The sequence below is a fragment of the Rhinolophus sinicus genome, chromosome 18, assembly GCF_057876585.1.
Source record: "Rhinolophus sinicus isolate RSI-liver-muscle chromosome 18, RSI-T2T, whole genome shotgun sequence".
Lineage (NCBI taxonomy): Eukaryota > Metazoa > Chordata > Mammalia > Chiroptera > Rhinolophidae > Rhinolophus > Rhinolophus sinicus.
This window is the reverse complement of record NC_142518.1, coordinates 12,023,304-12,042,014: the sequence shown is the minus strand read 5'-3', so window position 1 is coordinate 12,042,014 and position 18,711 is coordinate 12,023,304. Positions and strand designations below refer to the sequence as shown.

At 37.7% G+C, this 18,711-nt stretch overlaps 1 protein-coding gene across 3 annotated transcripts in view; it reads right to left on the bottom strand.

The window, feature by feature from the left end:
- Nucleotides 1–18,711, bottom strand: part of CDKL5 (cyclin dependent kinase like 5) — a 162,025-nt gene that overhangs the window by 30,605 nt on the left and 112,709 nt on the right. For 2 of the 3 annotated variants that reach the window (XM_019755452.3, XM_019755453.3), the window contains exons 8-11: nt 17,568–17,658; nt 14,085–14,274; nt 8,714–8,794; nt 4,427–4,578 (exon numbers count right to left, since the gene is read on the bottom strand). In XM_019755452.3, the coding sequence (XP_019611011.1) occupies nt 4,427–4,578; nt 8,714–8,794; nt 14,085–14,274; nt 17,568–17,658 (514 nt within the window). The remainder of the gene's footprint in view (nt 1–4,426; nt 4,579–8,713; nt 8,795–14,084; nt 14,275–17,567; nt 17,659–18,711) is intronic. The other variant, XM_074324175.2, reaches the window with a different exon arrangement.

Below are 18,711 nucleotides of genomic sequence, written 5' to 3'. Positions count from 1 at the left end.
CTCTGCCACAAGGCGCTGGTCCTGATGAAATATGTTGGCATCCTCGAAAGCGCAGCTAACTGGCTGCCAATACAGTTCCTAACTGATAATCTGGGAAAACATGCTTTTGCTCACATGTGTGTTTGTTATAGAACGCCTGATCAGAAGACAGTTGAGTTATAGACAAACTCTTTATGATTCTTATGTCTGCATAAATGTCAGAAGGCAACATTTAGACTTGAAGGCCATGGTGTTCCTTGAACTTCATTTTTATTTGTCGAACTCACAGCCTGCCTCAGCAATCCATACTCACTGCATATACACACAGACACCAGCAGTATCTCTTCCGCCTTCAGCCTGTATCATCAAAGAATGAGAATTCTAGCAATGCACTCAATAAAAGAAAATGACACTCGAAAAAGAAATGTAGACTGCCTGGTGGGGTTTGTTGGAAAACATGAGGATCAATGTTTATGTTTTAGAGAAGTGGCAAGACTTGGGCTACTTCAGATACCTCCTTGTATATTCAATAGGAATGTGTCTCTAACTGGATCACAGGGATCTAAAGAGTTCATTTGTCTCTAAAGGACACAATTTTATTCTCTTCTTCACTTCACACGTCATTATTCCAAACTGACCGAGGTCTCTAGGATTTAAAGCTTCATTTCCTTCTTGGTTTAAAATACAAAATATAAACCCAGAGGAAAACCTTGTCCTTTATTTGAAAGCTGAAACTGTCATCAGAGCAAGGTTATTTTGTTCTATTGTAATTATTTAAAGGATCAAATTATAGTTTGAGATAGGTGAGAATGTTTTTAAATGAAAAATAATTCCCTTTTTACTATGCATTTAGAAAATTTTCTTCCAAATATTGTTATTGCTAAATATGGTTTGACTTGGGAATTTTGTTCCCATCACATGCTAATGGAGAGAAAAGTCACTTTTTCCCTGTAGAATGGTAATCTGTGAACCTACGCCTTCCCATTTCTCCTGAGAATCCACTTGCTCAGGCATCAAAGGTAAGGGACCTTTCCCTCTGCTCCTACCTTTCAGTGTTAAAAAGGATCTGATACCAAGCAAGCCTGTACCAGTATGGAAGGCCTCACCTCCTAAATGTACTCGCTAATCTCTTGCCTTTGGGTCACAAGAATTGCAGCATTAAATAAGTCACTTAAATACAAGCTAACTAAATGGCAGATCCCAGACCCAGAAAGAAATTACAAAGAAAGGAAAAGTTTCACTTTCTGTTAAATGATGTTAACAGAGTCTATCCCTGGGTTAATCTGGGACAGTCCCCAAATCCTAAAGGCAGATTTTACACCATTAGTCTGTCAACTTATGTCTTGGCAACTAAAATATCTTAGCAACTTTCAAAACCCTACACAATGATAGACAATAGTCTCACCCATAAATACATATGATTGTGTTAGTCTCCACTTGCCCAACCCCCAGTCCATTCTCCACTCCTCTCTGCCCCATCCTGGGCCTCAGTAGCCCAACTCTGCAGACTACATCACCCAGGCTCCCTTGCAGCCTAAGTCTCAGGTGGGCTTAGCAGTGCAAGGGGCTGGGGGCTGCCCTCCCTCCTCCTTCCCAGCATGGGCACCCTGACTCAGATCATAGCTGTGTCCCTCCAGATTACAGATCCCTCACGGGGGCTCCTCCTGCCTGGCTCCCCTGGGCTCTCATAACCTGATTTCCTCCCCTTTCTCTGCCAGGCCTAAAAAGAGTAATAGCAGAGATAACACATGCGGATATTGTGAAACGTCCGAAGCTCCAAAGAAGGCCAGAAAAGGAGAGAGAAAAGTGAAGACGGCTGCTAGTTTTTGAAAACTCTTGGAAAACACTGCTCTCAATGCGGAGCATGGACTTACACATTAGGAAGAACACAGTCATAATGATGTAAGATACAATTTCTAACAGGAAAAGCGAGACGAGCAAGTTAAGGTAGAAATATTTGTCAAAGAGTCAGGTTTCCCATAAATGTACTGAGTCTAAACCGCTATCACAAAAGTTACTGTCTTGATATTAACCTGAAGGCATTAAGCTTTGCACATAATTCCTATGTTGAAAGGGCATCAAATTATCTTCAAATTGGAGCCCTGCCAAAGCACAACAATAAAAAACTGCTTCGAAAATTCCATAGATCTCCTTGATACACAACTGTAAGGAATCTGTGTTAAACTGACAACCTCTTAAGAGGATTTAATATATAAACTCTTCTTAAATGGTTGGCTGGAAGGAAAGAAAAGGAAAGACAGGTAAACAGATAGCTAATCTCCTCAGTTAAAATAACTTTTCAAAGCAAACATTAAAGATACAAAGCCACACTTTTATGGAGAAGTCTGGCGAAGCAGGACTGGTGAGAGGGCAGTGAAGGGTAGGCTGAAGCACCATGCCGCCATGTTTAAGATGAACTTCAGATGAGTCTGAAGGAAACTTAGGCAGGGGCTAGGTAATGCAAGAGTCCACTGCCTCTCCTACAGAGACATGAGCTGGGACGACGACAGAAGACAGGGTGTGTATGTCTCAGGGACAAGGCAGGGGAGAGTGTGATTGGCAGCCAACTCTACAATGGTGCTGGGAAGTCCAAGGAAGCTATGGTCTGTGTAGAATTAGTGTTCCCAGCAAGAAAGGCTTCCATGGAGGAATGGGGACCATAGACAAGTGTGGAGAAAAGGACATTTCCAGATACACATAAACTAGGATCATTCCTAGAGAAACCATTTAGGACTTTTTCTTTAATATATTCAACATAGTGTCAAGACCTAAAAATGAATTTTTCCAGAGATTTTTATTTACTTATAATTTCTGTTCTCATCTGCTTCAAAATGGGATTTGGGAGGACTCCTCAAAGACCCATATAAACCACATTTGCATCACCACACACATCCTCCTTGATAGATTAAAGAGGGTTCCCAAGGAGAGTCCTGGATCCCCACTGGGGACCTTTCAAGTGAGTCACTAGAGGACGAAGACACAGACCCCATTTCACGGCAGTCTTTGTATTTTACTAATCATCACTATAACACAAATCAATAGCCAGTCTACTGAACTTTATATCATTGGGATCCTTTTTCTTTGTAAATGTAAACTAGAGGAGTCAAGTGACAGTTACAGGAGAAGGGAGACCAAAGCACTGGAACTGGGGGTGATCCCAGATAAGACAGGCAAAATGCAAAGGAGCAACCAAAAGGTGAACACTGTGCCTCGACTTAGTGGACTAAGATGTCACGCAAACAGACAACAAAGTGAACACAAACTCAGTTAAAAAGAATTTGAAATTGCTCCTAGGCCTCCTTTAAAAACTGCAGGTAGTTTATAAGGTGTGAGGGCAACAATACCAGAACTAATCACTTTAAAGAGAGTAAACAGCTGTAAAAAAACAATCGCACAGTTAAGCAGAGAAAACATCGGATAAATGGTTATTGCCAATTTATGAATGCACTCACAGATCTAAAAAGTACCAGGTCTTGAACTTTCAAAATTCCACTAGATTAAGAATAACTGTTCTACATCGAGAGAAAATTGGGGGATAATCGGAGAAAATTTATATCCAAAAAGCTTCATGTTAAGAATTACTGTTTTCTATTTCTCTTCTCACAGTAGATGAGACAAACTATTTCCTATTTCCCATAGTCTAAGCAACACCAGGTGATAAGACCACTTTCTTAGGAGAGGAAGATAAGACAGGGAGCCCATGACAAGCACACTGCCCTCCAGTAAATGCAGCCAACAGAATCAGGGAATGGCAGTTCTGGGGACAGAACCTGATTGCATGGTCCAATCCCTTGTGGGTCCCTCCCCCTCCCCAGGAAACAGAGGTTTGTTTTGTTGTTTGTTTGTTTGTTTTTTAAAGATTATGCTGGAAAATTATATTTTAAAAAGCACCAATTTGAATCACCAATTTGTCTTCCATACTGACTTTACTATTTCCATATTCTTATTCTTATGAAAACATAACTTCTCAACTCAATAATTAAAAGACAAGAGCAACGAAAACACAAGATCCTTCTGTAGAGCCAGACCTACTTGGTTCAGTTGCAAAGATTATCTTCAGTGCCTCCCCACCCACCTGTGTTTGGTATCCTCTTCTCCCTCCAGAAATCCTCTTGCCCTCACACACCCTTCTTCATCACCCCTGGGTCCCATTTACACAGAATCTTCTAGCTCATGAGGCTAGAACCCGCCTCAGTTGCTAACCCATGCTACCTTTCCCAGTGAATGCATAGGTTTCCGTGATATACTTGTTAAAGATAAGAAAGTTTTAAAGACCCACACAACTCTTAAAATGTGGTTCTGAATCATGTAATAAGCATAAGGAAGATATTTTTGAATAAAGAGGGCTTTCCTTCTTTTCTCTAATTGCATCATTTAAGCAGCCACCTCCTCCACCTACTTGTAAGACCAGCACTGCATCTGTATTTCCTTAAAAGGGAATATTTACCTATTAGACAAAGTACTGCTTTCCACGTGATAAGGTTTCCTTTTTGCTGACCTTGAAGGGGAGCGATCCAAAAGTCTCTGGGTTTGAAATGTTGGGTGATTCAAACACTGTTCTGTCAAGTATCTGTCAGCTGGGTCCAACTTCAGTAAATTCTTAGGAAATAATGTTAGGATTGGAAAGAACATTACAAAATCAATTTTAAACTGTAATTTAAAAATCTTATTTTTTATTATAAAAGAAATGCACAGTCATTGCAGAATATCTAGCAAACACAATTTAGCCTAAAAAAAAACTTTTTCTAAGGACTATCTAAATCACCCATAATCTTGCCACTGTTGTCCTCTGGGGATATGCCCTCCCAGCCTCTTTAGAATACCATATTTTCTTTGAAGTTTTGTATCCTGCACTTTTCACTTACTAATCAAAAACACTTTTACAACATAATTTCAACATTTTAAATATTTTTTTGAATAAGTATATATTCACATGAAAAAATACACATTATTTACCTTTCTCCTGTCCCCCTCTCCAGAGGCAGCCCATGTTATCAGTTTCTTGTGTATCCTTCCATAAAAATATTCTGTGCATATCTCTATCTGCTTTTATTTTACCCAAATATTAATAGCAGCATACACAATGGTCTGCACTTAGTTTTATTTCCACCGGACATTAGATCTTAAGAGATCATTTCACATCGGTAAAGAGCTTCAACTCTATGGATATACCTCAGGTTGTTTTCAGCAATTCTCTAATGATAAACATTTTGGTTATTTCCCTTCTTTTATTATTATGAACAATGTTGCAACAAATAATCTTACAACATGTTTTCAAATGACTATATAGAAGTTTGTGGTATGGATATACCATGATTTATTCAACCAATCTCCTACTGTTGGCCATTTAGATGGCTGCCACCTTTCGCTATTATAATTAATGCTGTGATGAACAAATGATATGTTTGCATACATCCATGATTCCTTTCGTAGGATAATGGAACTAGTAGGTATGCAAACGTTTAACTTTTGAAGGATTATTTTCTAAGTGTTGCCAAATTACCCCCTAGGAAGTTTGCCTCAAATGATAGTCCTCTCAGCAACTGAGAGTTTACCAATTTCCTGGCTCCCTCATCAACAATAGGTGTTATCATTCTTTTTAGTACTTGTAAATTAGACATTTAAAAAATGGTGCCTCACAGCTGTCTTAATTCACATCTTTGATTACTAGTGAGGTTGAACACTTTTATGTTTATTGGTTACTGATATTCCTCCTTTTCTTATTTTTCTATTTGTGTATCTAATTTATTTGTAAGTGTTTATTCATTAAGGTACTAACCCTTTTATACACATATTAGATTTTTAACAACTAAAATGTTTTCTTCTAATAATATTTATCTTATTAATAATTGGACAAGATTTTAAAAGGTGACTCATTATTAAAACTGATTGGTTTTTATTGATAAATTAAACAAATATATAAAGAAACAAAACCTACATAACCTAACACAACTCAATAGAGCACACTGAACTTTGCTATTTGAGTGACTGACATTTTCCTTCACATAAAGGAAAAAGGGTAAAATTCTAGCATTCCTAAATCCGTCTCACTTTCATTGGTTTTGCCAACATTTAATCTCTTTGTGATCCACTGTCGAACATTGAAAGTAAACCTAGATTTGCTCCCAATAAACCAGAATTCAATTTTAGACAATTACCTTCAACCTACCATCACAGAACATTTGAACTCTGACCCTATCATGTACTTAAACATTCACTTTGGGTCAGAAGACTCCGAAACTGCTTACATGCAAATGGATTTACATTCATATCCACTCAGACACAAATCTAAAATTATCTCAATTCTTTCTTCTTCCTTATTAAAAAACAAAAACTATGGAAGTATATAAAATGATTTTGGTCTCACTGGCAGTTAAAACACTTGACATCAAAATGGTTTCAACTGCATGATGCTATTTAAAACAAAGGAAAGTCAGCCTGAGTATTTTAAATTAGAAGTGCATGTGACCTTTCAGAAGCCAAATATCTACCAGCATTAAAGTGTTAAGATTATCAACAGAAATTACTGCACATACAAAGAACTATTTTTATATTTATGAATACAGCTGTTAATTTTCAAATTATTTGGAAGGATGAGGTCATTATGAGGAAAGTATAAAACTTACTGAATAGTTTCAAAAATCAGTATTTTAGAGGGAAAAAAACCACATTAATTTTTTTAAAAACTAAAATAGAACCCATATAATTACTGTAGCTATTCTTGAAGTTATTAGGGGCTTGGATTAACTCTGGAGACCTATCCCCACTAAAATGGATGAGACACATAAACACATGCAGAACGAGATGGCCGTTTTAGGTACTTATATAGTCACAAAATTATCAAATCTGTTTTAGGGAAATGGCATAGAGAATACATTTCTTCATGAAAGGATAAATGGTATCATTTTTCAAATTTATTTTCAAAAATAACTAAGACAAAAGGAATAATTCTATTTATATTAACATTCAATACTAACAAAACAATAACAAGCTTTGGTGATAGAAGTCAAAATTGTGGTTTCCAGGAGTGGGAAGGGGTGGAGGGTAGAGTCTGGGAGGGGGTCATGAGGAGGCTTTTGGGGTGCTAATAATTTTCTATATCCCAATTTGGCTGGGGTTACACAGATATGCTTGCATAATAAAAATTAACTGAGATGTACACATAATATGTATATTTTTATGAATATATATTTCAATAAAAATGGTTCTTTAACGTTAAAAAAATTTGAGGGTAAATATATTCAATTAACAGGAATTAGCCTGTTTAACTTTTAAACTGGTATAAATGCAGAAAGATTCAGGTTATCTTTATATTTTTATCTGTGCTAGATTTTACCAGGTGCCTCGCTGATGCTTGGTAATTACATCTGGCAATGATTTAACAAAAAAGTTCAAATATTTTTAACTCAAAAAGACAAAAGGCAGAAAATATGAAATTGCATTTAATTCAGTTTTGCTACTTTATTTACATTTTAAAACTTATTAAATAATTAATAAATAAATATTGATTGCATGAAAGAACATATTGACAAAACCCAACTGATTTTAAGAGATAATTTATGCCCAATTAACCTGAAAGAGCCTTGAGGGTTCTTTTTCTAATAGCAGCTTGAAATCTGTGTTTAGAACACTAGTGCTGTAGAGTTCTATTTTTTTTTTAAGTATTCAGTATTTAATTAAATTTGGAAAATGTTGGGTGAGACAGAAATGCTTCTTTGCTGTGGGATTCCTGAAACCCTTTATACGTTAATGAATACTGTGAATAAAATATAATGAATAAAATCCATGAAAGGTTTTCTGCTGCGCAGCCTTTCCCAAGAGCTACACCCCTCTCCCCCACCTCTGCCCCCACACCGATTTACAGTGTTTCTTGGAATACAGATTAACATGGTTTAAAGCACAGCAAAGTTCTGAGAGCACTGCTTAGCAATTCCAACTGTGCTAAGTATGCCTCAAAGGCTCTGTACAGTGTAACCTCCTCGGATTCTGATGGTTGGGCATAAAATGAAACCGACCCATTAACAAGTGGTTTTTGAACATCTATTATCAAAAAATCAGCACTTGCTTATGTACTGGCTGGCTGCAATGAAAGCTGGAGACTATGGGGGAGAAAACAAGTTCTCACTCAAGGGACTGACTCACTGGCTACTGGGAAAGAAAAGCATGAATAAAAAACTGTGAGAACGTTTTCAGTCCAGAGCAGGAAGACCCCTGGCCAGGGGCACTAGGGCAGGAGGACCACTCAGGAACAGTAGCAGCAATACGTCAAGTACCTGTGTCAAAAAAAGAGCCAGAAAGAGCCGATGCGATGCGGCTGGGAGAGAAGAGGCCAAGTAAGAAAAAGAGCAGAATTAGGTTCACTGGTAAAAAAAACCTATGGGAGGCCCTAAATCTCATGGAAAAAATGTTAGAATCGCTTTTGTTTCAACATTCATTTAAAGATTTGTTTTAAAACCTTATGCCTGAGCAGCTCTTGAGTGCTGAATACATTTAATTATTGCTTATTATTTATATCTGGATTATTATTCTGTCCATTTTAGGAATGTAATTTAGGTGTCTCATGGTCCTGTCTAGATGGAATGTTACAATACCAGATCCTGCTGCAATTTTAAATACATTACATACTTTTTAACATGACATAGTCCCCCATTTTCATCTATTATACATCTATTAATATCTATTATACATCTATTAACGAAAGACATATTATACAGATAACATCCACTTGTCCTACCTTCATTAAGTCAAGTAAAATGCTGTTTAAAATTCCAAGGTATCTTCTCTCCAGTGACTGAGGGTGGTTAACAGCTGGAAACTGTAAGAACACGACAGGAGTGTGAGCATGGAGAAGGGGATGGGTGTGCACAAGCTGCGAGTGCTGGAGAAGGAGCCGGTGAACAGAACTTATTGCCCTGGTGCAGTCAGATCCAATTTCTTTCTATGTATGTTACTTTGGCTGTCTATGGATTTGAGGTATGGATTAATAGAATTGAGTGGGTATTTAATAATAGGAAAACTTGCCGATGAAAGATGATACTTAAATCTAGTCGGACAATACTGAAGCATGTAAAACAATCCAAAATATAAAAATTTGAAACTGTATTTATACAGTTTATACAGACAATTCTTTTTTTTTTCGTAAGGAGGGCGCAGCTCACAGTGGCCCACTGGGATCAAACCGGCAACCTTGGTATTATTAGCACCGCGCTCTAAACCAACTGAGCTAACCGGCCACCCATTATTACAGACAAGTCTTAAGTCCTTTTCACAACATCCCATTTACTCCTGAAAATAAGAGAAGTAAAAAAAGAGAAAAAGGCACAGAGGCCAGTACCTGAAAGGCCACAGAAATAGAAAGAGTGCATTCAGACATATGTTCTGTTATTGCTTTGAACACACTCTTTTAATGACCTGTTTTCAATTCCTTCCTTTATGTACATTGGAACAGAATGCAAACAGGCTCCTAAGTTAACAAACGCATTTTTAAATAAAATGAAGGGAAAAGGTCAAGTTTATTTAGATGCTCTGCCCTTCCCTCTGCCAACTCACATTTCACAATATCTAAGTGGATGGTGAAGTATTACAGCGCAATGCCATGAACAAACCCCCTCCCAATGGAGGAGCTACTTGGCTTTTAATATCTATTTCCTTTATACCAACAGAAGAGCATTGCAAAATCCTGAAATCCTTAAACATGTTAAGTAAGTGGATGGGAGGGCTGGTTCTGTGGGAAAATTCTAACAAGGCATTTAGGGAGTGATTATGACCTCATCCCCACACTGCCAGGTACAGCAGGAGGGACAGAATATGGGTGAGACCTAAACTTTGCACCCAAGCACAGCAGTTGGGTTGGGAAAGCAATCAGCGCAGCCGTAAATTCTACTCAAAGCTTAGAGAAAGGAGACCAAGGTGCTTTGCGGCTGTAGAAGAAAGAACCCATAGACAGTATTCGAACTAGGTTTAAAAGATGAGAAAAATGCGAGGACAGAGAAAAGTAGGACAGCCCCTTCTAGACAGAGGACGCAGAAGGAATACCATGAGCTTAACACAGATACACAGGCAAACCTCAAAGTGCTTTCGGAGGGAAGTGATGCTACACGAGACATTTTAGCAATTATTCTTCTTATTTTTGAGATGAGGAAGATGACAATCAGAAAGTTCAAATAACTGGTTTGAGGCAAGTCACATAACTAAAAAGCAGAACTAGTATATGCCCCCAAGTCTGTGGTCCAAACCCACTCTTTCCAAACCTAGGCACCTTTCCTAAGGGAGGAAGAGAGGTTCCTTTGGGTGTTGTTAGAGCATTAAATATCAGCCCAGAGAGAGAGATCTTGTCATGCTGTGATAAAAGATTCTGCACTGGTACATTTTAATGACAATTTTGCTTATGAGGTCTACCACGTTACCAGATACTCCTTCCTTTTTTCCTTCAGAAGTAATACTTCCTTGATAAGAAAATTAATGCTGAAAGTCAAAAAGTATTAGAAATATTGTGATAAAAAAATGATCAAACTCCTAACTTAAAAAAAGTAATTTGTGCTTTTGAACGAAAGCTACCATTCTAATATGAGATAATTCAACAAATAACCAAAACTCTAGCATAGAAGTTCAAAGCGTATCCCAATCAGTAAGTCCCTCCCTCCCTCAGGCAATGGCACACAATGAGACTGCCTCTATACCGAGCACTTACTGTAGGTGAGGCACTGGTCTGGGCATCTTAGATATACATTAAATCTTCACAACAAACCCATCAGGTGGAACTTCTGTTATCATCATTTTACACATAGAGACACAAGAAACTTGCCTAAGGCCGTTCAAGTAGTAAATATGGAGCCAGGTTGTGAACGCCAGCAGTCTAACTCCAGAGTCTAAGCCCTAAACTATGGGCCAGCAATTGTTACTTTTTCAAAATAATGCACACAATTAGAGCATTTTCCAATCTCTACATAACAATCAAAATGCAAATAACACTGGACTGCTTACTGGTGAGCCCATGTTTCACTGGAGAGTCCACGCCCTGTGTGCTTAGCTGTCTGTCACAGGAATTCTCAAGCAAAACGTTCAAGGAGGGCTTGCCCTCAACAAATGTTGTTAAACCTCCAAAAAGATTAATTTAGTTAAAACACCACAAACACCTTCAGACGAAAATGTGAAAATATTAAGATCTATAAAAATCAAAGTGTCACAGAAGCAGCAATTTCTCTGCAGGGCTATTTATAAGCAGTGTCGTCATGTGCTCTCTAGCATTTACAGATAATATTGTTCAGTGAGGTCTGTAAACAAATAGAACCACAGACAAATGAGGAAAAGACAGCCTTCTTGTGGCTTATCTGATCCAAACGCTACTCATTCTTCAATATCCATTTCAAATCCTCCATAAATGGTTCTCGAGTGAATCTAGCCAAATATGATTTCTAACTTTCCAGAATGTTTCACACTCTCATGGTCCCAATCATATTGAGATGTATTAGAAAACAGTACAATGTAGTAAAGAATGTGGTACTTTATTATATACCACGCTTTATTATAAATGGTAGTTTTCTAATCATTTCATGCACATTTTTACTCTTCAGCTAGTTTGTAAGGTATTAAGGCCAGGTACCGTGACAGATCTGTTTACACTCAGTTCAGAGAATCCAGCATAGAGCCTCTAACCAAAGAACAAGGTAGCCAGCAGGCCAAGCTTGACATACCAGCAGTTAGTGTAAAATCCTGAGGTCAACTATTCAATCGCTTAATACCATTCCACCTAGTGGGCACTATTGTAGGTAGCTGCCAATATCATGGTGAACGTGACCGCTCATATCCTCCAGGAATTCATCAGTACAGAAAGGAAATATATTTTGCAAACAGCTACTTAAAAGAGACTGCAGTGAGTGCTGCAAGAGAAAGGACCAAAGTGTTACAGGAAAACAGAAAGGGGAGTCATCAATCCCCTTGGAGGAGGCTAGAAGGGTTTCAAGGACGGAGGACGAAGAGCTTTCCAGGAAGTGGGATGCGGCTTGGGAGCATTACAGAAATGAAAATACAGTACTGTAGAAGCAACGTGCCAAGGAAATGGTGAGAAGGTCAATGTAGCTGCAGAGTAGGGGGGGAAGGGGTGAGGAAAGGGTAAGAGATGAAGCTGGGGGGCTAGGAGCAGGGGGTTCTTACTGCCACCCTAAGGAGTTTAAACTTAACCAGCAATCCTGGGGCTTTTAAACACAAAGGATTTAGAATAAAATGTGCAGTTGGAGGGAAGCGCATTCTGAAGGCAATGTGAAAGACTAAAGTGACGAGAGAAAATCGGAGAGATCAGTTCGGGAGTTGTCAATAGTTCAGGTAACAGGTGCTAAGAGAGAAAGAAGCATTAGAGATGGAGAGGGAAATATAGTTGAGCTCAAGTGAGGACGACACCGATTCAAGCGCTCAATACTCATTGAGTCCCTAATAGATATGCTTGCTTGGCTCTGTGCTAGACGCTGGAAATACAGGGACAAAACAGATGATTTCTGCCTTATATTCTAGTAGTTGAAAACTAGACAGTTAGTAATGAACAAGTAAACAAATAAACAAAATAAGTACATACTATAAGCGCTATGATGGAAAAAAACGGTGCTATGAAAGACAGTGGGAAGGAGGTGGGGCTGGTATGTTGGGGGGGTTCAGAGAGAGGGTGCCTTGGAGCTGAGATTTACAAAATGAGAAGGGGTTACACAAGGGAAATGCCTCATTGGGAGGAGTCGCAAGTCCCATATCCATGAAGTTGGAAAAACCTTGGAATGTTTATGAAAACCAAAGAAAAAGAAAGGCAAATGTGGTGAGAGTTTGGAGAGGGAGGGGAATGGAGAGAGGTATGAGCTGAGGTCATGGAGCTAGAAGGGCATGGATCATGCCGTCTCATAGGCTATGGGAAGGAGTTTGGATGCATTCTCAGTGAAACAGGAATTCATGAATTATGACCAACTTTACTTCTGAACAGATTTTTCTTTCTGCTAGACTGAGAATGAGTCCCATCTATTATCATATTTTCAGCATCTAGTATGACAAATGCTTAATAACCGTTGAACTATTTGCATGCTAATTAATGGTCATACTTTGGCTAATTTTTGGCTTACAAAAGCAAAAATAAAAGAACACAAGAGAAACTTGCTGGAGGTAACTCAGATTTGGAAGAGAGAGAGAAAGAAATTGTATGTACTTCTGTTCATTCATTTCGTCCACATTCAGGAGCAGGTACTGTGTGAGGAGGGGTGCTCTTCAAAGTGAAACGAACTGAGGTCCAGAATGTCAAAGAAAGAAACAAAGAGCTTTGCAAACGTTAAGAAAACATGGTTTGAGAACAAGAAAAAGAAAGAAAGTGGTGGTGAGTTTATTTTATAGTTGCCACAATGGCCCACCAATTGGCATGTTGGCTCAAGCAGGGTAGTTGAAAACTTAAAAAAAAAAAAAAAAAAAGCTTTTGGAGTAGATGGAAGAGTGAAGCAGCCTATAACTGGCCACTCCAATAAGATGCCTATGCAAGCTGGTTGTCGCTCATTTGGGGTAAGTTTATATTTTTAAGACCCTTTTTAGTATATTCTCTGAAGACAAGTTTTGTACCAAGTTAGCAAGTCTAGAAAAGGCTGCCCAAGACAATAGACTAGTTTGAAAAGAAGATTTGATGTTTCACTGTCAACAGAGGAACAAGAAATAGCTGCTAGAACAGCACCTTGAAATCAGCAGAATGCAAGTATTCATAAGTCTTCCTCAAATTACTACAAATATGTTTCCTCAAATAAGCAACAGCCATTTATACATTTTTATATTTTTTGGGAATGCCGAATATTTTGGATAAAAAAACATTCTGAGATAACCAAAGTTTAGAATATAATAATGCATACACTAGAAAAGACTGGACAATTGGAACTTACAAATTAGGAAAAACATTCGCAGCTCCTACATTCAAATTCAGACCACGTTTTAAAATTCACAAATACTATATAAGATTCAAAAATAAAATATTATAATGGGGATTATAAACATTGTAATGGGAAAGGGAATAGCTTAGCATTCCATTGTGTAATGAATAATGATTTAAATGCTGCTGTATTGATTCCATTTTGGGTTTTAGCAAAGCCTCTTACCCGGAGCCCATGGAAGCGAGGATTACTGTAGAAGAGCTTCATCTGTTCAGATGGAAGTGGTCCTAGCACCTTCTGAATAGTAAAAAGTTGGTCAATTTCGCTTTCTCCAGGAAATAAAGGCTGTCCGTCACTGAGCTCCCCAAGAATACAGCCTACTGACCACATATCTACAGACTTCCCATAGGGAGCTCTGAAAAGCAAAGGGAGAGATTATCTTGGCAACCGAAGAAATACACTTTAATAATTTCCAAAATATTTTGAACAGATTCATGATTTAAAGCACATTTGTGTATTCAAGGAATTAAAAAGTGCCATGTGGTAAAAAAGCGAGGCTAAAAAAAGGAATTATGGATATCCAAGTAAAAATTCAGAACACAAGTGAATAAATCTATGCTAAAAAACACCCCATCCATTTAATAACAATTTAGGTAGAATACACTAAGTTGAAATCTATTCACATCTGGGTATATTTTGAACATGAATGGCTAATAAACCTTAATACAGTGCACACATCTGATAACAGCTCACTTAGGGAATGAAATGTTCCCAAGAAATTTATTTTCTAGGTAATTATCTTTTTGCTCTCTAAATGTCAGAAAGCTATTATCTTATCCATTTTTTAAGTTCAGTCTATTAAAATGTACTACTGACTTATTTTTCTTCTTAAAAAACAAACACTGAACATTATTTAATCTCTGATGGCATAGTCACAATTTCTAATATGAGGTGTGATCAAACAATACAGTGAATGTTTAAATAAAAAAATTTATTACAGTAAAAGACACATTGCCATTAATTCCCCTCCAAATACTCCCCCTTGCTTTGAACACACTTATCCCATTGTTCTTGCCACTTTCTGAAGCAGTTCTGGAAGTCCGCTTTTATGTCTTTAGTTGCACTGTTGTGGCTGCCCTGATGTCCTGAATCGATGCAAAACATTTACCTTTCATGGTCATTTTGACTTTGGGGACGAGCCAGAAGTCGCCATGCCAGATCCAGTGAATAAGGTGAATGAGGACATACCATGTTTTTATTTGATAGAAATTACCATATACCAGAAGCGATGTGACACGGAGCCTTTCTGTTGTGATCAGAAAAAATGGTGAATGCTGCTGTCGTGTGTCATCCAATGGGAAAGCAGGGAGGGATCTTCAATACGGGAAGCAGCACATCAAATCTTAGCAACAGGGTACGACATGTTTCAACTTGTTCAGTGCAGTCAGTTGGTTGAGAAGGTGTGTTGTAAAGTGTGCCGTAAATCATCCTCCATCATGACAATACTCCGTGTCACACATCGTTTCTGGTATACAGCAATTTCTGTCAAATAAAAACATTTCAGTGTGTCCTCATCCACCTTATTCACCAGTTATGGCACTGTGCGACTTCTGGCCCTTTCCCAAAGTCAAAATGATTCAGGATATCGAGGCAGCCATGACAGCGCAACTAAAGACACTCACAAAAGAGGACTTCCAGAACTGCTTCAGAAAGTGGCAAGAACGATGGGATAAGTGTGTTTGAAGTGAGGGCGAGTATTTTGAGGGGGATTAATGGCAATGTATCTTTTATTGTAATAAATTTTTTTTATTTAAACATTCACTGTATTGTTTGATCACACCTTGTAGCTAAAACTGTGTTAAGCACTACTGTATTTACTTGACTCTATTTTTACCCTATATATGGGGCTTTATGATAGCTATTCCCCTCAAAACTTTTTTTCTGTTTACTCAGGGGTTTAGTTCTCTTCTAGGATCTGAGTTTACCAGAGGGCTTTAGGATGTTACTGTTATTAATAAATGGAGGCTATACACAAAAATCTAGGTATCGCCAAAGCAGCATTATATGTATACCCCAAAATCTAACCTTAAGTCAAATTATATATGGAGATTAAGTAAGAAACCATGTTTTCTTTAGTTTCAAATATAAATAACCCAAGCTTTAAGAAGGGAAAGCCAACATAAAATATCTGAACAAAAAAATGGGATAAAATTCTAGAATACTATAATGATATACTAGTAAAACAAAACTTTTAACAAATACTCTAAATTAAAGCACTGTTAATACTATACAGAATATGTTTCTAGGACAATAAATCACTGAACACTAAGTTAGTATTTTATTTATCTCACTTCCTTCCCACAAAAACCTAAGAACCATATTAGGAAACTTCGTGTAGATTTTCTATTGGGGAGGGAAAGATACTGATCTTTCTTTAATACCTATACAAGAGAAAAAACTTGTGCTAGATGGAGAAACCTATGAAAAATCTCCACATACCCACTACATGCTATTTTTCTTTTGTCAACTGATTTGAATAATTTACACAGCTGGAATTATTTTGAATGTCAAAGTCTCGAGAATGCACAAGAATGTAAATTCTTAATGTTAACCAAATATCAACTGATTATCAATGGGAGTTTTACACAAATAATACGGTTCTTCAACTAGCACTTGCAATTATTAATTAGCAATATTCTGTTTGGATCATCAAATTAGTTGGAGTCCCAATATACTTTGGTAGCTCCCATACATAACCACAATTTTCTGATAGGTATTAGTAGGTGGCAAATACTCTCTGAACTTTTGCAGTAAGGCTGATTTTAGACTTAACTCGTTGGGGCCATCTTATAGATAAAACCATATTATAACGAGTCCTGCTACCATACATGAATCCTCAGATGGGGTTCTATGAATGATCTAACTTATACTCATTTCTTCTTTGGCAAAAACTGTCCAGTAAATTCAAATTACAATGCCTCCCATAAGAAAATGTACCATGCATCCCAGTGAGTCCAGACAGAGGTACACAGAAGAAGAAACTAGATGAAAACAAACTCTGTGGACATCCACATTCTTAATGTGGGAGATTATTAACAAAGACGGCAGCAATAATTCCCCCCATTTTTGTATATCTGTCACTTTGTAATGTGACTCTGCCACTCCTCCCATCAAGAGATGGAGTTTATTTCTCTATCCTTTAAATCAGGGCTTGGCCAAGCAATGTGCTTTGGCCAATGAGGCAAAAGCCATGCAAACAGAGGTTTGAAAACCACGTATTTTGGGGCTCGCCCTAATGCTGTAGGAAGCTCTTCTGTTATCACACACAAAGAAACTTGGACTAGCCTACTGGAGGATGAGTCCCCATGGAACAGAGATGGTCTGTCCAAGCTGAGGCCCCATAAACCAACCAGCTTCCAGATGACCCGCAGACTGACTGTAGCTACATGAGCGACTACAGTTGAGACCAGCAGAAGAACCATCCAGCTGAACTCAAATCACTGACTCCCCCAAATCACTTGCACCCAGAATCACGAGCAAATAAAATGTTGTTTGTTTTATGCCATTAAGTTTTTGGGTGGTTTGTTACACTGGAATAGGTAACTGGCATTTAACTGAAGTTCTTATCTTCCATAGAATGATCCCAGAGCTAATGATACAGGATGAGCAGATATGTACGTGTCATTCTATTTGAGGAAGGTAACTCACCCAAGTAAGAGTTCTGGGGACCGATACCACCTGGTAGCCACATACTCTGTATAATTAGCATTATTGCCTTCTGATAGATTCCGAGCAAAACCTGAAAGATAGCAAAGCCCAAAGGTATAACTTTGAAAAAGAAATAATAATTTCATGTTGTCAAAATACGTGGGTGCTAGCAATATTTTAAAGGAACCTCAAAAGAACAGAATGACTGGTATTGATGGGCTGTTTATTAATAGCTTCCTTGTTATTTTAAAAGGTCAGTCTATTGTTCATGTCAATAAAATATGTATTCACTAAAAAACCAGTCTCCCCCTATGCTAAAGAAATCCATGTTTTCAAAATCATCACATGCTTTTATAAGCATTCAGAGCATATTTTAAAATCAGTTCTTTCAATAAATGCATATCTTAGAAACAAAACGAAATCTCACAAGAGCCAGAAGTCAAAGCTAAACTAACGTATTGCAGATAGTCAATATATTCTGCTATGTAGGACTGTAGTTGAGCAGTTCCACCCTTATATAAACAACTAAAGATTGGCAATGATAGAAACAAAGCAGGCCAAAATTATTTTCATCCCCTAATGTAACTGAGAAGCATATTAGAGGTGTCTTAATGACCTTATACACTCTTAGTATTCTCCCCCAAAACCCCTTCGAAAGGTTTTAAGGTCACAGAATAAACCAGCAGGTAAATTAATTACCCATCTAACTCACCGAAAGCAATATGGCTTCACTGTGAATAAAGAACCAGAACGTGAAACTTAGGTGTAAAAATTAAGATGTATGTCAGTTTTGAAAAGTGGAAAATAGTGTTTCTTAAAATGGAACAGTAAAATACAAAAACAACCACAGCAAAAACCAAAACCCTAACTTCAGTAAATCAATACTTCTTTGTAAGACATATTTTGAAGAAATATTCATATTTTTGAATGGGGTTCTTCCAGCTAAACAAGGGTAATACATGCCCCGGGAGTGAAAGCAATTAGGAAGTCCTCATTGGGGATGCCCAGGGCACAAAATGCAACTTGTGGTACCATGCGAAACTTCCTGACCATTTACAATGCTCTTTTCTTTAAATGATGCTAGACCAGGGATACTCTTTTTCTAATTAGTAACTATTCTACAGGCGTCTTTTATATATAACTT